General features: G+C 37.4%; 1 protein-coding gene across 5 annotated transcripts in view; it reads left to right on the top strand.

Moving 5' to 3' along the window:
• Positions 1–22,703, top strand: part of dock8 (dedicator of cytokinesis 8) — a 90,501-nt gene that overhangs the window by 59,638 nt on the left and 8,160 nt on the right. For all 5 annotated transcript variants that reach the window (XM_087811878.1, XM_087811869.1, XM_087811859.1 and 2 more), the window contains 15 exons: positions 31–213; positions 1,370–1,496; positions 3,889–3,976; positions 4,038–4,134; positions 5,805–5,939; positions 6,016–6,168; positions 14,003–14,161; positions 14,217–14,317; positions 16,012–16,204; positions 17,514–17,657; positions 18,829–18,960; positions 20,025–20,159; positions 20,218–20,307; positions 21,647–21,883; positions 21,950–22,093. In XM_087811878.1, the coding sequence (XP_087668004.1) occupies positions 31–213; positions 1,370–1,496; positions 3,889–3,976; positions 4,038–4,134; positions 5,805–5,939; positions 6,016–6,168; positions 14,003–14,161; positions 14,217–14,317; positions 16,012–16,204; positions 17,514–17,657; positions 18,829–18,960; positions 20,025–20,159; positions 20,218–20,307; positions 21,647–21,883; positions 21,950–22,093 (2,118 nt within the window). The remainder of the gene's footprint in view (positions 1–30; positions 214–1,369; positions 1,497–3,888; positions 3,977–4,037; positions 4,135–5,804; positions 5,940–6,015; positions 6,169–14,002; positions 14,162–14,216; positions 14,318–16,011; positions 16,205–17,513; positions 17,658–18,828; positions 18,961–20,024; positions 20,160–20,217; positions 20,308–21,646; positions 21,884–21,949; positions 22,094–22,703) is intronic.

The following is a 22,703-nucleotide window of genomic DNA, read 5'->3' as shown; positions in this document are numbered from 1 at the left end:
AGAACTCGTGTTTCTTCTTCTTCTTCTCAGCACAGCAAGTCCGTCGCGACGCTCGCCGCCGACACGAGTCGCCACCTGCTGGTGTGTTTCCTGTGGGTGATGAAGAACGCCGAGCGCAGTCTGGTCCAGCGCTGGACCGTAGACATGCCTGCGTCGCAGCTCAACAAGCTGCTGGACCTGCTGACCATCTGCGTGTCCTGCTTCGAGTACCGGGTCAGTGAACGCATCGTTGTTCTCTAGAACTATACTCGGTTTTTTAAAGCATTGAATAGTTTGATTCATTTTTAAATATAATATTTTCAAAATACATTATTTTCACAAAGAGTTTGATATTCTAAGTCCAACAATATCAAATATACAATTCTAATTATAACATTTTTAAATTCGTAGTCTTTTAAATTCGATATAAAAATGCTGGTATAATAGAGTCATCCTTCCAGACTAATCCAATCGAGCACTGAGCCACTCGCTCTAACTTTTAAATTGAAAATATCTTAAATCTCTAAAAGTAGCTTTGGAATTCGATGGATTGACGTTGAAGTTCTTCTACGTGGTCACATGACCGTCTGCTCGTCACATGATTGGCTGAAATATTGATCCAGTATCTCTGTGCTCTGTTAGTAATGTCTGGTGACTCTATTATACCAACATTTATAAATTGAATTAAAAAAAAACTATGAATTGAAAAATATTGAATTTATACTATTTATTTTTTTATTTATTGGACTAAGAATATCAAACTCTTAATTTGGAAAACATGATATTTTTTATATTTAATTATTAAAAACAAAAACAAATGAGACTTTTCAATATAGAAATAGTTGAACCCAATTATTAAAAAAACAATTATTAAATCTGTATTCCCTTGTGTTATCTCAGGGGTCACCTTGACCCACACAATACAAGGTATACCACAAACACATTTGTTTTTGGACCTTTTTCGGGGTAACCTTGACCCTGAGATAACACAAGGGTTAAAACAATGTTTTCATGAAAAAAATTAAAAGTTTCATTATTGTATTCATTTTCTATCGCTTTATACCTTATGGGGGTCGCGGGGAGACTGGAGTCTATCCCTGTTAATTTGGGCGAGAGGCAGGGGACATCCTGGACAGGAAGCCAGTCTGTCTCAGGACACACAAAGACACACAACCATTCACACACACACTCATACCTAAAGACAATTTCCCCAAGTTCTCAATCAACCTGTATGTTTTTGGACTGTGGGAGGAAACCGGAGTGTCTGGAGTAAACCCACGCAACACAGGGAGAACATACTAACTACACACAGAAAGATCACCCCGTTTTCTGGAGTCCAACACCACATGTGTGTGTCTTCCGTGCACCAACTTGTGTTTGTGTGTCTCAGGGACACCAGAGCAGTGACAAAGTCAGCACCCAGGCTCTGCAGAAGTCTCAGCAGGCGAAGCTGCAGCTGGAGGAGGCTCTGCTGAGAGGGACGGGAGCCCGAGGGCAGATGATGGAGCGAGTCAGAGGTACAGACGCCACAGATCAACACCTTCGCTTAAACTGTCGACCTCACATGACTTTGGTGAAACTAAACAACTTAAAGATAAAGAGATGCAGGAAGGAAGTGAAGAGAAGAGGATGTGACGTCCATTGATTTATGGTGAAACTAGAAGATCCAGAAATAATCTGTTGAACTTTGTTCCTTCAATTAGAAGAGTGTGTAGATAAGAGTGTGTAGATATGTATCACGATACAAGGATACAATATATAGTGATAGTGTAACAAGTATATATGTGGAGTATTGTGGAGTACTTGACTCTGGTGTTGTGATAGTGTAGTAACAAGGGTATATGTGTAGTATTGTGCAGTACTTGACTCTGGTGTTGTGATAGTGTAGTAACAAGTATATATGTGTAGTATTGTCCAGTACTTGACTCTGGTGTTGTTATGGTGTAGTAACAAGTATATATGTGTAGTATTGTCCAGTACTTGACTCTGGTGTTGTGATAGTGTAGTAACAAGTATATATGTGTAGTATTGTCCAGTACTTGACTCTGGTGTTGTGATAGTGTAGTAACAAGTATATATGTGTAGTATTGTGGAGTACTTGACTCTGGTGTTGTGATAGTGTAGTAACAAGGGTATATGTGTAGTATTGTCCAGTACTTGACTCTGGTGTTGTTATGGTGTAGTAACAAGTATATATGTGTAGTATTGTCCAGTACTTGACTCTGGTGTTGTTATGGTGTAGTAACAAGTATATATGTGTAGTATTGTCCAGTACTTGACTCTGGTGTTGTGATAGTGTAGTAACAAGTATATATGTGTAGTATTGTCCAGTACTTGACTCTGGTGTTGTGATAGTGTAGTAACAAGTATATATGTGTAGTATTGTCCAGTACTTGACTCTGGTGTTGTTATGGTGTAGTAACAAGTATATATGTGTAGTATTGTCCAGTACTTGACTCTGGTGTTGTTATGGTGTAGTAACAAGTATATATGTGTAGTATTGTCCAGTACTTGACTCTGGTGTTGTTATGGTGTAGTAACAAGTATATATGTGTAGTATTGTCCAGTACTTGACTCTGGTGTTGTTATGGTGTAGTAACAAGTATATATGTGTAGTATTGTCCAGTACTTGACTCTGGTGTTGTTATGGTGTAGTAACAAGTATATATGTGTAGTATTGTCCAGTACTTGACTCTGGTGTTGTTATGGTGTAGTAACAAGTATATATGTGTAGTATTGTCCAGTACTTGACTCTGGTGTTGTGATATTGTAGTAACAAGTATATATGTGTAGTATTGTCCAGTACTTGACTCTGGTGTTGTGATAGTGTAGTAACAAGTATATATGTGTAGTATTGTCCAGTACTTGACTCTGGTGTTGTGATAGTGTAGTAACAAGTATATATGTGTAGTATTGTCCAGTACTTGACTCTGGTGTTGTTATGGTGTAGTAACAAGTATATATGTGTAGTATTGTCCAGTACTTGACTCTGGTGTTGTGATAGTGTAGTAACAAGTATATATGTGTAGTATTGTCCAGTACTTGACTCTGGTGTTGTGATAGTGTAGTAACAAGTATATATGTGTAGTATTGTCCAGTACTTGACTCTGGTGTTGTGATAGTGTAGTAACAAGTATTTATGTGTAGTATTGTCCAGTACTTGACTCTGGTGTTGTGATAGTGTAGTAACAAGTATTTATGTGTAGTATTGTCCAGTACTTGACTCTGGTGTTGTGATAGTGTAGTAACAAGTATATATGTGTAGTATTGTCCAGTACTTGACTCTGGTGTTGTGATAGTGTAGTAACAAGTATTTATGTGTAGTATTGTCCAGTACTTGACTCTGGTGTTGTGATAGTGTAGTAACAAGTATATATGTGTAGTATTGTCCAGTACTTGACTCTGGTGTTGTAGTATTTACAGACCACATGACTCTTGATGAAGTCGTAACTGCTTTTATTTGTTTTCAAACCAAAATATGTCCAAACATCAGCTTTAAAAGCTGCTGGACTCACTGTATCCTCTCGTCCTCAGTCATCATTCTTCCTATAGCTGCGGACGCAATCCAGAGGCTGGAAGTTTAAATGCAACAAAAACGTGAACAAATGCTGTGATTACTTGCATGTTAATTTTAAATGATACAATGTAATTATTTTATTTTAAACCCACTTTAGTAAAATATAAACCATAAAAAGAACAATGATGAGAATAAAGTATGATTTGAAAACAAAAATAAATCCGTAACACGACAATATCTAAGACCCTCTGAACAGGGGCCTCTAGACCTCCTCAGGCACGTTCCACTAGTGACCTCATGAAGGTCCGAAGATCTGCACAATGAGCCACTTCTCTAGGCATCATATACAAGATCTTTCCGGATCAGAACCAATATTTTTGGATGATTGACAGGAATGGACAAGACATGTGGTCAGCGAGAGAACCTGCGCTGGAGGAAAGATCTGACCCAGTGGAGACAAACCAACGACCGACACGACAAGTGAGTCACATGTTCACTCGTCACACTTTCAAGTCTCAACCTCGGTCCTGGTTCATCAAAGGACTAAAGCAGAGCTGGACCAGGAGGCTCTGATCAACGGGAACCTGGCCACGGAGACGAACCTCATCGTGCTGGACCTGCTGGAGACCATCGTGCAGGTCAGGGATGGTGTTGTTTTAGATGTTTTTATTCATTAATGATTTCAGACACTTTTAAAACCTCTTTTCTCTGCATCGCGACTTTATTTGTGATCAATATTAATACATAAATGATGCTATTGTTGAATAATAAGAAATTCAAAACCATAAAGTTGCTTTATTGTACATAATACTGTTGTTTTATATTGAAATAATATTAAAATAAAACAAAATAATAGTTTAATGTCATTTTAAATGTAGAAATGTTGTTTAATATACAGTTATGTAGTTGAAATCATTAACTACAAATATAATAATACACATTTGTTTTATTTATAAGCTTCTTTTGAAACACTAAAGCTCACTTTACTTTAACAAAAATACATTATAATAATAATAATATGAGAAAAACAGAAAATAAAGTCTTAATGTTTGAGGAACAACAAATACTATTAGTTTATTGTAATGATTTATTTCATAAAATCAGTCAATCATTAAAAATACAAATGTGAAAGTAAATTATTGAAGATAATTTTGTTTATTAAAGTTCTATGAAAATATGATTCTCTGTTGTTAAGTGAATATAAAACTGCATAATTACTGAGTCGAATGTGTAAATAATGAAGCTCTGTAGCTGCAAATGTTACACAATATTTATTTAACACAAAATAATGTTTTCATGCGTGAACACGGACCTCTGGATGAATAGAAGTATTTGAGTAACAAACTTTTCAGAAGAAGTCGAGGGTTCATGTGTAGCTAAATGTTTATATTTATAAACCAGATTAGATGCTAACTCTAGCTATTCAGGCTAGCTGATAACGTAAGCTAGTCATTAGCATCATGCTAACTCCTGAAACTCAGTTTGGTTACACTGATAACTAAAGCAGAAAGATTATAATTACTTTCCTATCTGTAATAATTACACCTTTATTTTGTATATACAAGATTAGTTGCGAATTGTAACTGTTGAGGCTAGCTAATAACGTAAGATAGTCATTAGCATAATGCTAACTCCTGAAACTCAGTTGGGTTACACTGATAACTAAAACAGAAATAATTAAAATGACAACTAACATTACTGACTAATATATCTTTATTTCCATGAACCAGATTAGTTGCTAACTCTAGCTATTCAGGCTATCTAATAACATTAGCTAGTCGTTAGCATCATGTTAACTCCTAAAACTCAGTTGGGTAACAATGATAACTAAAGCAGAAATATTATCATTACTTTCCTATCTGTAATAATTACATCTTTATTTTTTATAAACCACGTGAGTTGCTAACTCTAGCTATTCAGGCTATCTAATAACGTTAGCTAGTCGTTAGCATCATGTTAACTCCTAAAACTCAGTTGGGTAACACTGATAACTAAAGCAGAAATATTATAATTACTTTCCTATCTGTAATAATTACATCTTTATTTTTCAAACTATAGCTATTCAGGCTAGCTAATAACATTAGCTAGTCATTAGCATCATGCTAACTCGTAACCTAGCTAACACTGGTAACTAAAGCAGCAATAATGATGGAACTATTATAACTATGATAATTGCAGCTTTATTATAAGATTTAAAACAAAACATGTTGACCACTTCCTGTCATATCCAGCGTAAATGAGCATCACTTCCTGTGAGGTAAACATTCCTGTAGAAACGCTGACGTGTGATTGGTCCGTCTCGCTCCAGGCGGTGCCTCTGGCCGACTGCAAGGACAGCGTGGTCGGCGGCGTGTTGAAGGTTCTTCTTCACTCGCTCACCTGCAACCAGAGCACGACGTTCCTGTGCCACACCTTCAGCTCGCTGAGGTCGCTGGTCGTCAAGGTTCGTGCCGACGCTCGCCGGCGTCCATCGGGTTCTTATCCAGACGTTTGTGTTTGTTTGTGTTTGTTCACGTCAGTTCGGGGAGCTGCTGTTCGAGGAGGAGGCGGAACAATGTGCGGATCTTTGCCAGAAGGTTCTCCAGTATTGCAGCAGCCCGGTGGACGAGAACCGCAGCCAGGCGTGTGCGACGCTCTACCTCATCATGAGATACAGCTACAGCAACGCCAGCGTGAGATCCACACTCTGAGCTCTGTTGCTTCTGTCTGGCACTCACTTATATTAGATACAGCTACAGCAACGCCAGCGTGAGATCCACACTCTGAGCTCTGTTGCTTCTGTCTGGCACTCACTTATATTAGATACAGCTACAGCAACGCCAGCGTGAGATCCACACTCTGAGCTCTGTTGCTTCTGTCTGTCACTCACTTATATTAGATACAGCTACAGCAACGCCAGCGTGAGACACACACTCTGAGCTCTGTTGCTTCTGTCTGTCACTCTTATATTAGATACAGCTACAGCAACGCCAGCGTGAGACACACACTCTGAGCTCTGTTGCTTCTGTCTGTCACTCACTTATATTAGATACAGCTACAGCAACGCCAGCGTGAGATCCACACTCTGAGCTCTGTTGCTTCTGTCTGTCACTCTTATATTAGATACAGCTACAGCAACGCCAGCGTGAGACACACACTCTGAGCTCTGTTGCTTCTGTCTGGCACTCACTTATATTAGATACAGCTACAGCAACGCCAGCGTGAGATCCACACTCTGAGCTCTGTTGCTTCTGTCTGTCACTCACTTATATTAGATACAGCTACAGCAACGCCAGCGTGAGATCCACACTCTGAGCTCTGTTGCTTCTGTCTGGCACTCACTTATATTAGATACAGCTACAGCAACGCCAGCGTGAGATCCACACTCTGAGCTCTGTTGCTTCTGTCTGTCACTCACTTATATTAGATACAGCTACAGCAACGCCAGCGTGAGATCCACACTCTGAGCTCTGTTGCTTCTGTCTGGCACTCACTTATATTAGATACAGCTACAGCAACGCCAGCGTGAGATCCACACTCTGAGCTCTGTTGCTTCTGTCTGTCACTCACTTATATTAGATACAGCTACAGCAACGCCAGCGTGAGATCCACACTCTGAGCTCTGTTGCTTCTGTCTGTCACTCACTTATATTAGATACAGCTACAGCAACGCCAGCGTGAGACACACACTCTAAGCTCTGTTGCTTCTGTCTGGCACTCACTTATATTAGATACAGCTACAGCAACGCCAGCGTGAGATCCACACTCTGAGCTCTGTTGCTTCTGTCTGTCACTCTTATATTAGATACAGCTACAACAACGCCAGCGTGAGACACACACTCTGAGCTCTGTTGCTTCTGTCTGTCACTCTTATATTAGATACAGCTACAGCAACGCCAGCGTGAGATCCACACTCTGAGCTCTGTTGCTTCTGTCTGGCACTCACTTATATTAGATACAGCTACAGCAACGCCAGCGTGAGACACACACTCTGAGCTCTGTTGCTTCTGTCTGTCACTCACTTATATTAGATACAGCTACAGCAACGCCAGCGTGAGATCCACACTCTGAGCTCTGTTGCTTCTGTCTGTCACTCACTTATATTAGATACAGCTACAGCAACGCCAGCGTGAGATCCACACTCTGAGCTCTGTTGCTTCTGTCTGGCACTCACTTATATTAGATACAGCTACAGCAACGCCAGCGTGAGATCCACACTCTGAGCTCTGTTGCTTCTGTCTGTCACTCACTTATATTAGATACAGCTACAGCAACGCCAGCGTGAGACACACACTCTGAGCTCTGTTGCTTCTGTCTGTCACTCACTTATATTAGATACAGCTACAGCAACGCCAGCGTGAGATCCACACTCTGAGCTCTGTTGCTTCTGTCTGGCACTCACTTATATTAGATACAGCTACAGCAACGCCAGCGTGAGACACACACTCTGAGCTCTGTTGCTTCTGTCTGGCACTCACTTATATTAGATACAGCTACAGCAACGCCAGCGTGAGACACACACTCTGAGCTCTGTTGCTTCTGTCTGGCACTCACTTATATTAGATACAGCTACAGCAACGCCAGCGTGAGATCCACACTCTGAGCTCTGTTGCTTCTGTCTGGCACTCACTTATATTAAATACAGCTACAGCAACGGCAGCGTGAGACACACACTCTGAGCTCTGTTGCTTCTGTCTGTCACTCACTTATATTAGATACAGCTACAGCAACGCCAGCGTGAGATCCACACTCTGAGCTCTGTTGCTTCTGTCTGTCACTCACTTATATTAGATACAGCTACAGCAACGCCAGCGTGAGATCCACACTCTGAGCTCTGTTGCTTCTGTCTGTCACTCACTTATATTAGATACAGCTACAGCAACGCCAGCGTGAGATCCACACTCTGAGCTCTGTTGCTTCTGTCTGTCACTCACTTATATTAGATACAGCTACAGCAACGCCAGCGTGAGATCCACACTCTGAGCTCTGTTGCTTCTGTCTGTCACTCACTTATATTAGATACAGCTACAGCAACGCCAGCGTGAGACACACACTCTGAGCTCTGTTGCTTCTGTCTGTCACTCACTTATATTAGATACAGCTACAGCAACGCCAGCGTGAGACACACACTCTGAGCTCTGTTGCTTCTGTCTGTCACTCTTATATTAGATACAGCTACAGCAACGCCAGCGTGAGATCCACACTCTGAGCTCTGTTGCTTCTGTCTGTCACTCACTTATATTAGATACAGCTACAGCAACGCCAGCGTGAGATCCACACTCTGAGCTCTGTTGCTTCTGTCTGTCACTCACTTATATTAGATACAGCTACAGCAACGCCAGCGTGAGATCCACACTCTGAGCTCTGTTGCTTCTGTCTGGCACTCACTTATATTAGATACAGCTACAGCAACGCCAGCGTGAGATCCACACTCTGAGCTCTGTTGCTTCTGTCTGGCACTCACTTATATTAGATACAGCTACAGCAACGCCAGCGTGAGATCCACACTCTGAGCTCTGTTGCTTCTGTCTGGCACTCACTTATATTAGATACAGCTACAGCAACGCCAGCGTGAGATCTACACTCTGAGCTCTGTTGCTTCTGTCTGGCACTCACTTATATTAGATACAGCTACAGCAACGCCAGCGTGAGATCCACACTCTGAGCTCTGTTGCTTCTGTCTGGCACTCACTTATATTAGATACAGCTACAGCAACGCCAGCGTGAGATCCACACTCTGAGCTCTGTTGCTTCTGTCTGGCACTCACTTATATTAGATACAAATACAGCAACGCCAGCGTGAGATCCACACTCTGAGCTCTGTTGCTTCTGTCTGTCACTCACTTATATTAGATACAGCTACAGCAACGCCAGCGTGAGATCCACACTCTGAGCTCTGTTGCTTCTGTCTGTCACTCACTTATATTAGATACAGCTACAGCAACGCCAGCGTGAGATCCACACTCTGAGCTCTGTTGCTTCTGTCTGGCACTCACTTATATTAGCTACAGCTACAGCAACGCCAGCGTGAGAGACACACTCTGAGCTCTGTTGCTTCTGTCTGGCACTCACTTATATTAGCTACAGCTACAGCAACGCCAGCGTGAGACACACACTCTGAGCTCTGTTGCTTCTGTCTGGCACTCACTTATATTAGATACAGCTACAGCAACGGCAGCGTGAGATCCACACTCTGAGCTCTGTTGCTTCTGTCTGTCACTCTTATATTAGATACAGCTACAGCAACGCCAGCGTGAGACACACACTCTGAGCTCTGTTGCTTCTGTCTGTCACTCACTTATATTAGATACAGCTACAGCAACGCCAGCGTGAGACACACACTCTGAGCTCTGTTGCTTCTGTCTGGCACTCTTATATTGAATTGAAAGACTGTGAATGAAACAATATTGAATTTAGAACATTTATCTTTGGATAAATGGAGTAAGAATATCAAACGTTATGTGTAAAATAAAAATAATTAATTTTGAAAATATTCCTAAAAAAGTAAAGTAGAAATGATTGAATTCAATTATTTAAAATAAATAAAAATTCGATGCTTTAAAAAAGTTTCAAAATTTGAGGAAAATACAAAAGAAAATACAAAGAATATAAATGAATTTCAAAAATATAATCAAATACAAAATACAAAATAATAGTAATAATCTTTCAAAATACAATCTTGTAAAATATCAAACACACAAATACAATCTTTTCAAAATATAGAAATTACAATCTTTGAAATTAAAAATAAAACCTTACAAAATAAAAAAATACAATTTAACAAAACATGTAACATACAAAAATACAATATTTTAAATTACAAAAATACATTTAAACAAAATAAAATTTTATAACATATAAAATACAAAAATGCAATTTATAAAAGATTTTACAAAATATAATCTTATTAAATATGAAATAAAAATATGTAATATTTTACAATATTAAAAACAAAAATACAATATTTTCAAATTACAGAAATTACAACCTTTTGAATTAAAATACTATTTAACAAAAGATGTAAAATAGAAAAATACAATTAAACAAAAATAAAATCTTATAACGCATTACAACAAAATTTAATCTAATAAAATAAAGTAAAAATATGAATGACTGAATCTTTTAAAATATTAAACACAAAAATACTATATTTTCAAAAGTAAAAATTACAATCTTTCAAATTAAAAATACAATCTTCCAAAATAAAATAAGATACAATCCTTACAAATGAAAAAATACCATTTAACAAAAATACAATATTATAACATATAACATACAAAAATGAAAATAGAAAATAATCTAATAAAATATGAAGTAAATAAATGTAATATTTTAAAATGAAAGATACAAAAAATTAAATAAAAATTAATCTAAATAAAAATTACAACCTTTAAAATTAAAATTACAAACTTACTAAATAAAAAAATACAGTCTTAAAGAATGCAAAACATAAAAACATAATCTTAGAAAATGACAACCTGTCAAAATACAAAAAGACGATCTTTGCAAATGTACTTTGTAAAAAACAATTGAAATGAAATAGTATTATTATTGATGCACTAAGTTGACCTGAGGTGATGAAGAGCAGCTAAAGCATCATGTGGGTTCAAAGAACCTTCACCACGATCCAGACTCTCGTGCTTTAGCAGCGTTTTATTGCATCGACACTGAAGCCACAAAGCAAATGTCACGCTCTGGCCTTTCCGTCACACAAAGCCTTATCAAACATGCGCTCGCACAGGAATTGTGTTTGTGTCAGATTAGGTGTGAGTCACATAAGAGAGACGAGTCACGTGATCACAGGAGTCGCACTCGTCCTTTAATGTCTTCGTCTATTTTAAGAAGCTTCAGTGAAGAATGTGATTTTGAGGAGAGAAGAAGAAGAAGAAGAAGATTTGTCACTGTCTCCTGTGTTAACTAATCAGAGACCTGTGTGTGTGAGTGCCTGTGTGTGTGTGTGTGTGTGTGTATATATAAATGTGTGTGTGTGTGTGTGTGTATAAATGTGTGTGCGTGCGTGTATAAATGTGTGTTTATAAATGTGTGTGTGTGTGTGTATAAATGTTTGTGTATAAATGTGTGTGTGTGCGTGTATAAATGTGTGTGTGTATAAATGTGTGTGTGTGTGTGTGTGTATAAATGTGTGTGTATAAATGCGTGTGTATAAATGTGTGTGTGTATATAAATGTGTGTGTGCGTGTATAAATGTGTGTGTGTGTATAAATGTGTGTGTGTCTATATAAATGTGTGTGTGTGTATACTTTTGTGTGTGTGTATAAATTTGTGTATGTGTGTATAAATGTGTATGTGTGTATAAATGTGTATAAATGTGTGTGTGTGTATAAATGTGTGTGTGTATAAATGTGTGTGTGTATATAAATTTGTGTATGTGTGTATAAATGTGTGTGTGTGTATAAATGTGTGTGTGTGTATATAAATGTGTGTGTGTGTATAAATGTGTGTGTGTATATAAATGTGTGTGTGCGTGTATAAATTTGTGTGTGTGTATAAATGTGTGTGTGTATAAATGTATGTATAAATGTGTGTATATATAAATGTGTGTGTGTATATAAATGTTTGTGTGTGTATAAATGTGTGTGTGCCTGTATAAATGTGTATGTGTGTATAAATGTGTGTGTGTGTGTATAAATGTGTGTGTGTGTATAAATGTGTGTGTGTATATTAATGTTTGTGTGTGTATAAATGTGTGTGTGTATATAAATGTGTATGTGTGTATAAATGTGTGTGTGTATATAAATGTGTATGTGTGTATAAATGTGTGTGTGTGTATAAATGTGTGTGTTTATCTAAATGTGTGTGTGTGTATAAATGTGTGTGTGCGTGTATAAATGTGTGTGTGTGTATAAATGTGTGTGTGTGTATAAATGTGTGTGTTTATCTAAATGTGTGTGTGTGTGCCTCAAGGGCAGAGGGAAGAAGGTGAATCATGATGGAGGAGTGTCGAGCCAGGGGTGAAATGGTGATGAGGAGGAAATAGAAAAGACAAAATTGAAGGAAGAAGGAAGAGAGGGATGATCTTCTCTCATTTTCTCACATACTTTGATAGCACTTGATATTTCCCGTGTGTGTAGTTTCATGAATGTCTCTCTCTCACACACACACACACACACACACACACACACACACACACACACACACACACACACACACACACACACACACACACACACACACACACACACACACACACACACCTCTGTGTGGGCTGTAGGGCAATGGTGGACCTCAAGGCTGTATGTTTGGCCCTCTGACCTTCCCTTTGTGTCTTATATTTATAAAATATATATTCATATAATAATAAAATCACAATACGTTTTATTTTTGTGGTTGAAGGATAATAATTATTTTATATTTTAATAATTTATCACCAACTCTCTCATGGCGTCCATCTTTGTTCCTCTTGTTGTTTTTTTAAACTTGTGGTTCAACGATCGTGAAAAGACAAATGTTTGTGGTCAGAAGTTATGAGTGTGTAGAAGGTTGAGGAGAGTTGAGGAGACACAAGCTTTTGTGTGGATTAAATATTCTGACACACACACACAGACACACACATATACACACACATGTATACACACATTAAGAAACATGCACACACACACACACACCTATACACTCATACAGGCACACACACGTATACACACATACAGACACACACACACACACACGTATACAAACATACAGACACATGCACACACACACCAAGTGACACACACACACGGACACATGTATACAAACATACAGAAACATGCACACACACATATACACACAGACACTGACAAACACGTATACACACATACACACATACATACTCACACACGTGTACACACACCCACAGACACACACATATACACACATACAGACACATGCACACACACACATATAAACACAAAGCCACACTCACACACAGTCCAACACAAATACACACATACAGACACATGCACACACACACACACATATAAACACAAAGCCACACTCACACACAGTCCAACACGAATACACACATACAGACACATGCACACACACACACACACACATACAGACACATGCACACACACACACATATAAACACAAAGCCACACTCACACACAGTCCAACACACACACACACACACACACACACACACACACACACACACACACACACACACACACACACACACACACACACACACACACACACACACATACACAAACATACACTCAATTTTGTTTGGCACAGAGTTTTATTTTCTAATTCCAATAATAATACGGAGCTACTTGATCAAGTGATGTCGTCACATGACTGTCTGTGAGTCCAATGATTGGCTGAAGTAGCTCAGTAATGTCTGGTGTCAGTTTGATGATGAATTTAAAAGAATGAACAAATATTTAACTCGGATCATTTAAATGATTTGAATCACAATATTCAACATGTGTAAACATGTGTTATTTCATTTATATTTGATATATTTGATAAATTGTAGGTTAAAAAACACTCATTCATTCTGAAATGATCTACTGCCTGCAGAACTTCTCCAGGGTGAAGATGCAGGTCACCATGTCTCTGGCCTCGCTGGTAGGAAAATCCTCAGACTTCCAGGAGGAGAACCTGAGGTGTTCTCTGAGGACCATCCTGGCGTATGCGGAGGAGGACACGGAGATGCAGAACACTCAGCTGCCCTCACAGGTACCAGGTCTTCCTTCTGCTGCGGTGGAACCTTCAACCTCCTCGCTGCCCTCAGGTGGACGAGCTCCTGAGGAACCTCAACAGCATCTTGTCGGACACGGTGAAGATGAGGGAGTTTCAGGAGGATCCGGAGATGCTGATGGACCTGATGTACAGGTGAGAAGATCAGAAACATCCCTGTGTCGCTCCACTGCCCCTCGCTCTCCTTCATCGTCATCATCATCATGTTCATCTTCATCTTCACCATCATCATCATCATCTTCATAATCTTCATCATCATCATCATCATCATCTTCAACATCATCATCTTCATCTTCACCATCATCATCATCATCTTCAACATCTTCATCATCTTCATCTTCATAATCATCATCATCTTCATCATCATCTTCATCATAATCATCTTCATCTTCATCATCATCTTCATCATCATATTCATCTTCACCATCATCATCTTCAACATCTTCATCATCTTCATCTTCATAATCATCATCATCTTCATCATCATCTTCATCATAATCATCTTCATCTTCATCATCATCTTCATCATCATCTTCATCTTCACCATCATCATCATCATCTTCAACATCTTCATCATCTTCATCTTCATAATCATCATCATCTTCATCATCATCTTCATCATAATCATCTTCATCTTCATTATCATCATCATCATCATATTCATCTTCACCATCATCATCTTCAACATCTTCATCTTCATCTTCACCATCATCATCTTCATCATCTTCATCATCATCATCATCACCATCTTCATCATCTTCATCATCTTCATCTTCATCCTCATCCTCATCTTCATCATAATCATCTTCATCTTCATCTTCATTATCATCATCATCATCTTCATTATCATCATCATCATCATCATATTCATCTTCACCATCATCATCTTCAACATCTTCATCTTCACATCATCATCTTCATCATCATCATCATCATCACCATCATCAGCTTCACCATCTTCATCTTCATCTTCATCATCATCATCTTCATCATCATCTTCATCACCGTCATCATCATCATCTTCATCATCATCTTCATCTTCATCATCATCATCATCTTCATCATCATCACCTTCATCATCTTCATCTTCATCATCTTCATCATCATCATCTTCATCATCATCTTCATCACCTTCATCATCTTCATGTTCATCATCTTCATCATCTTCATCATCATCACCTTCATCATCTTCATCTTCATCATCATCATCATCTGCTAGTTTCTATTTCCCACTTGTTTTGACTGTGTTTACTTCTCTCTCTATGGAGACCATGTGGTAGCAGTTTAGCCTCTGATCTGGCTGTGTATATATGCAAATGACTACAGTGTGTGTGAGCGAGTGTGTGTGTGTGTGTGCGTGTGCGTGTGTGAGTCCAGATTGGAAACATTGTAACAACAGCAGCAACACATGATCTGCGAGGATTCGGTTGTTTCAGCTTAAATGTCATCGTTTCATCATCTACTGTTTGATGGAAGCAGTCGCTGAAGCGTCCACACGTTCACTCACACAAGAATCTAAATAAGTTCTTCTTAAGACTCTAAGAAGCACTTTATATTTACAGAAATTCAATAAAACACATTTGTAAACATGTTCAATCATCTCTTTAAACTAATACTCGATAAAAACATGACAGAAACTTAAACATGTTATAGAAACTTATCTTTAAATAAACATATTTATGAACATATTACATCAAATATGTATAAACAAATGACATGAACTGAAACTAAAATGACTAAAAATGTCAAAAACGTTTAAAAATACATTTTGACAACAGTTCAGGTTCAGTCCATTAAGGTCTAACGTTCTGGTCCACGTGACTCTCCAGGATCGCTAAAGGCTACCAGACGTCTCCTGACCTCCGGCTGACCTGGCTGCAGAACATGGCGGAGAAGCACAACAACAGGAAGTGTTACACGGAGTCGGCCATGTGTCTGGTCCACGCCGCCGCCCTGGTGGCCGAGTACCTCAGCATGTTGGAGGATCACAAGTACCTTCCTGTCGGCAGCGTCACCTTCCAGGTACGCATGACGCGCGTCAATCATGTGACGCACGACGTGACAGGTTTATTGAAACTAAAATATATAAAATATCATTAAATTCAGTTATTTCTACATTTAAAGGTTTTTATTAGAATTTAATTTAAAAAATGATATATTTTTAAAATAAATAATTCGTTTTTTTACGCATGAAGTTTAATACTTTAATTCCAATAATTCAAAAAAAAATTTTTTAATGGATAATATTTTTCAATTCATAGACTTTTAAATTCAATATATAAATGTTGGTGTAATAACCAGACAAAACCAACATAGCACAGAGATACTGGATCAGTCATGTGAACATGTTTTTTTTTTATTACTTAATTGAATCTTAAAATGTTGAGTTTTTAAACATTTTAAAAAGAAAATCTTTTTTTTCATTTCAATTTCAATTTTTTCAATCATTTAAATTATAATAATCCAAAAATACACGTTCTATAATCAATATTTTTTAAATTCATACTGTTTTAAATTCAATATTTTTTGTATTCATAGTTTTTTTAATTCAATATTTTTTGTATTCATAGTGTTTTAAATTCAATATTTTTTATATTCATAGTTTTTTTTAATTCAATATTTGTTTTATTCATAGTGTTTTAAATTCAATCTTTTTTATATTCATATTGTTTTAAATTCAATATTTTTTGTATTCATAGTTTTTTTTAATTCAATATTTTTATATTCATATTGTTTTGAATTCAATATTTTTTATATTCATAGTTTTTTAAATTCAATATTTTTATATTCATAGTGTTTTGAATTCAATATAAATGTTGGTATAATAGAGTCACCAGACTAAACCAACAGAGCACAGAGATACTGATCAAACTTTCAGCCAATCACGAGACACATAGACGATCATGTGACTTAATGACTCATGAATAAATATATATTGAAATTAGAATGTTTTTGCTTTGATTATGGGGATAACAATATCAAATGTAATAAGATATTTTCGATTTTTCTTTTGGATCATTAAATTAACATTTCAATATATATATATATATTATTCAATACATTTATTCAAAAAATGTGTTTAAAAACTTCAATAATACATTTTTTTCAATGTAATTAAAGAAAAGTTTTCTAAACACAAATATTTAATACAATGATTCGAATAAATCATTTAAAGCTACATTTTAATAAAGAATAAAAGTTTTATCAGTTGAAATGTTAAACTATTATATTCTGACGCCACTGACAGACAAGCGTTCAAAGACACTGAAGGTCGATCCTGTTCATTCTGTTTCGATCGATCGATCCATTGATCCGAGCTCTTGGTTTCCAGAGCATCTCGTCCAACGTCCTGGAGGAGTCTGCGGTCTCGGACGACATCCTGTCCCCGGACGAGGACGGCGTGTGTTCTGGACGGTACTTCACCGAGAGCGGTCTGGTGGGTCTGCTGGAGCAGGCGGCAGAACTCTTCTCCAGCGTGAGTCACGGGCGGGAAGGAAGTTACTGAGTTACTCAAATACAAGATTAAACAATAATATAATAGCTTCACTTGATCACCAACAAGGACTTATTATGAGCAATAACACAAGCTGGTGGTCAGAATCAGAATCAGAATCAGAAAACCTTTATTAGTCCCGCGAGGGGAAATTCGGTTTAATGATCATAATGTTTAATTAATCATAATGTTATGGCAGAAAAACAACACAAAAAAAAAAGATTCAAAATAAAGTTTTTGATTGGAAAAAAAAAAGGTTTTATTTTGAATAACAAATGTCCCATAATGTTACCCAAACACAAAAATATAAAAACGTTTTTTTTATTAAAGTTCACCTGATGTGAAAACTCTTCTGACTTCTTCACATGTAAACGTTAAAGTCTTCAAAATGCAGTCGTTCATTCATCATGACGTTGCTCCGTTTTGAAGTTATTATTTAATAAAGTTCTCGTCTGAACGAGATGACGGTTTAAATTAAACATTGTGACATCACTCTGGTGCAGGTGTCCTCCCCTAGAAGATCTACATCAGTTAAGAACCTACATGTTAATAAACTAAATAAATATTTATGTAAACATGGTGAGAGTTACTTCTGCCTTTAGGTGTTTTTGTAACGTGTACATTAAGCAGAAAACCCTATTCTTATTATTCGTTTTTAATGTACAAAAGTTTCAGGGGTGAGTTTGAAATTAACGTGAGTCTTTGAATGCAACTCATGTTTTTGTGACCAATCAGAGCAGAGTGGGCGTGGTCGCTTGGATGAGACTTCTTCTCAGCTAAAACAGTGCATTTTAAGTGGGCGGGGCTTAAATGTATTTTATAATGTAAATATCTCTATTAAATGAGGGTTTTGTGCAAAAAGAAACTGATGAGTATAACAGAGTATAATAGAGTACCATAGAGTATAATAGAGTATAATAGAGTACCATAGAGTACCATAGAGTACCATAGAGTATAATAGAGTATAGTAGAGGTCCTAGAACTATTTAAGAGACACTTAAATCAGAACAATAATTGCCCTTAAATATTATTTGGTTAAAAGTAACTTTATTTTTGAATTTTCATTTGAAAATCTATATTTGTATTTATTAGAAGAAGAATGAAGATATAATCACAAGTGTGTGTGAAGTGATCCAGAGGTTCTCCTCCTCAGGGGGGTCTGTACGAGACCGTGAACGAGGTCTACAAGATCATCCTGCCGGTCCTGGAGGCCAACAGAGAGTTCAGGAAGTTGGCGTCGACTCACGACAAACTACAGAAAGCCTTTGATAACATCATCCAGAAGGTGTTGATTCATGAACCTTGATCTTCATCTGATCGTCTGATTGATCCTGATCAATAAAGTTCTACCTAACCTGACCTGACCTATCTGCTGTCATGGATTCTCTCTGTCGAGGATCTGTCCATCCTTCCTGCACTCTCCTCCTCGCTCCCTTCATCTCTGCACCATTGATCCTCTTTATTCCCTCACTCTCTCTTTCATCCCTCTCTCTCTCTCTCTCTCTCATCCCTCCCTCTCTCCCTCATCCCTCACTGTCTCTCTCTCATCCCTCACTCTCTCTCTCTCTCTCTCTCTCTCTCTCTTTCATCCCTCACTCTCTCTCTCTCTCTCTCTTTCATCCCTCAGTCTCACTTTCATCCTTCACTGTCTCTCTCTCATCCCTCCCTCTCTCTCTCATCCCTCCCTCTCTCTCTCTCTCTTTCATCCCTCAGTCTCTCTTTATTCCCTCACTCTCTCTCTCATCCCTCTCTCTCTTTTTCATCCCTCACTCTCTCTCTCTCATCCATCTCCCTCTTTTTCATCCCTCACTCTCTCTCTCATCCCTCCCTCTCTCTTGCTTTCATCTCTCTCTCTCTCTCTCATCCCCCTCCCTCTCTCTCTCTGTTTCATACCTCACTCTCTCTCATCCCTCCCTCTCTCTCTTTTTCATCCCTCACTCTCTCTCTCTTTCATCCCTTACTCTCTTTTTTACCCCTCACTCTCTCTTTCATCCCTCACTGTCTCTCTTTCATCCCTCACTCTCTCTTTCACCCTTAACTCTATCTCTTTTTTACCCCTCTCTCTCATCGCTAACTCTCTCTCTCTCTCTTTCATTCCTCACTCTCTCTCTCTCATTGCTTACTCCCTCTCTTTCATTGTTCACAATTTGTTCACACTGTACTTTCTCATTGATCACGAATATGACGTTTCTTTAATATAAAGTACTTTTTTTCTCACTCTAGTAAATATATTATCTCTTCACAAGCCTTGAGGTGTTTTGTTCTGTTGTGTTAATTGTGTTTCCGAGTATAAAAGTGTGTATTTAAGGTCATTGTACGACATGATAATAACCTTCTCATGGTCTCCAGGGCCACAAGAGGATGTTCGGAACATATTTCCGGGTCGGTTTCTATGGAGCCACGTTCGGGGATCTGGACGAACGAGAGTTTATCTACAAGGAGCCGCGCATCACTCACCTGCCGGAGATCTCTGACCGTCTGGAGGTGAAGAAGCAGTGATGGACGTCGACAGAACTGATGAACATCTTGACTCTCTTCACAGAACTTCTACAGTCAGTGCTTTGGACACGACACTCTGGTGATGATCAAGGACTCGACGCCGGTGGACAAGAGCAAACTGAACCCTAACAAGGTGAGAGGGTCGAGGTCAACGGTTTGTTGATAATAGTTGAAAATTATTTGATTATAGTTGAAAATTGTTTGATTTTAGTTGAAAATTGTTTGATTTTAGTTGAAAATTGTTTGATAATAGTTGAAAATTGTTTGATAATAGTTAAAATTGTTTGATTATAGTTGAAAATTGTTTGATTTTAGTTGAAAATTGTTTGATAATAGTTGAAAATTGTTTGATTACAGTTGAAAATTGATTGATTTTAGTTGAAAATTGTTTGATTATAGTTGAAAATTGTTTGATTATAGTTGAAAATTGTTAGATTTTAGTTGAAAATTGTTTGATTATAGTTAAAAATTGTTGATTATAGTTGAAAATTGTTTGATTTTAGTTGAAAATTGTTGATTATAGTTAAAATTGTTTGATTATAGTTGAAAATTGTTTGACTTTAGTTGAAAATTGTTTGATTATAGTTGAAAATTGTTTGATTATAGTTGAAAATTGTTGATTATGGTTAAAATTGTTTGATTATAGTTGAAAATTGTTTGATTTTAGTTGAAAAGTGTTGATTATAGTTGAAAATTGTTGATTATAGTTGAAGATTGTTTGATAATAGTTGAAAATTGTTGATTAAAGTTGAAAATTGTTTGATTATAGTTGAAAATTGTTTGATAATAGTTGAAAATTGTTGATTATAGTTAAAAATTGTTTTATAATAGTTGAAAATTGTTGATTATAGTTGAAAATTGTTTGATTATAGTTGAAAATTGTTTGATTACAGTTGAAAATTGTTTGATTTTAGTTGAAAATTGTTTGATAATAGTTGAAAATTGTTTGATTATAGTTGAAAATTGTTTGATTTTAGTTGAAAATTGTTTGATAATAGTTGAAAATTGTTTGATTATAGTTGAAAATTGTTAGATTTTAGTTGAAAATTGTTTGATTATAGTTAAAAATTGTTGATTATAGTTGAAAATTGTTGATTATAGTTAAAAATTGTTTGATAATAGTTGAAAATTGTTGATTATAGTTGAAAATTGTTTGATAATAGTTGAAAATTGTTGATTATAGTTGAAAATTGTTTGATTTTAGTTGAAAATTGTTGATTATAGTTGAAAATTGTTTGATAATAGTTTAAAATTGTTGATTATAGTTGAAAATTGTTTGATTATAGTTGAAAATTGTTTGATAATAGTTGAAAATTGTTGATTATAGTTGAAAATTGTTTGATTATAGTTGAAAATTGTTTGATTATAGTTGAAAATTGTTGATTAAAGTTGAAAATTGTTTGATTTCAGTTGAAAATTGTTTGATCAAATGATGTTTTTAGGCCTCTAAATGAAGTCATGTGACTCTGCAGGGCTACATCCAGATCACCTACGTCGAGCCGTACTTCGACGACTACGAAATGAAGGATCGTTTGACCAACTTTGAGAAGAACTTCAACCTGAGGCGCTTCATGTACACGACGCCGTTCACCAAGAGTGGGCGTCCGCGGGGCGAGCTGCACGAGCAGTACAAGAGGAAGACCATCCTCACCACCATGCATGCCTTCCCCTACGTCAAGACCCGCATCAACGTCATCCAGAAGGAAGAGGTGGCTGCTGGGAGCGCTCCGGTGGTCTCTCCTCCACCGTCTCTCATCATCTGTCCTCCCTCGTAGTTCGACCTGACGCCCATCGAGGTGGCCATCGAGGACATGCAGAAGAAGACCAGGGAGCTCGCTGTCGCAACACACAGAGAGCAGCCGGATGCTAAGATGCTGCAGATGCTGCTGCAGGGCTCAGTGGGAGCGACAGTCAACCAGGTGAAGATGCTTCAGGCAGTTTGTTACTTTCTTACTTCGTCAGAGATTTAAATCATTTATATTCTATTCTCTAATAATATAAAATGAGTTATATTCAGGATACTTTGCCTTACCTTCAGAGTGACTGCTGCTAGCAGTATTATTGACTTGCTAAGATAGCATTAACATTGACTAGCTGAGCTAGCAGTATTTTTGATTAGCTAAGCTAGCTGTGTTGTTGACTAGCTAAGTTAGCATTGCCTTTGACTAGCTGAGCTAGCTGTCCTATTGACTAGCTGAGCTAGCTGTGTTATTGACCAGCTGAGCTAGCTTTGCTATTGACTAGCTGAGCTAGCTGTCCTATTGAGTAGCTGAGCTAGCTGTGTTATTGACCAGCTGAGCTAGCTGTGCTATTGACTAGCTGAGCTAGCTGTCCTATTGACTAGCTCAGCTTGCATTGTCATTGGTGAGCTAAGCTAGCTGTTTTATTGACTAGCTTATAGTAGCACTGTTATTAACTAGCTCAACTAGCTGTGTTATTGATTAGCTGAGCTAGCTGTGCTATTGACTAGCTGAGATAGCTGTCCTATTGACTAGCTGAGCTAGCTTTGTCATTGATGAGCTAAGCTAG

The sequence above is a fragment of the Callionymus lyra genome, chromosome 1, assembly GCF_982586985.1.
Source record: "Callionymus lyra chromosome 1, fCalLyr1.hap1.1, whole genome shotgun sequence".
NCBI lineage: Eukaryota > Metazoa > Chordata > Actinopteri > Syngnathiformes > Callionymidae > Callionymus > Callionymus lyra.
The sequence above is the reverse complement of the archived record's forward strand: the minus strand, read 5'-3'. Positions and strand labels throughout refer to the sequence as shown.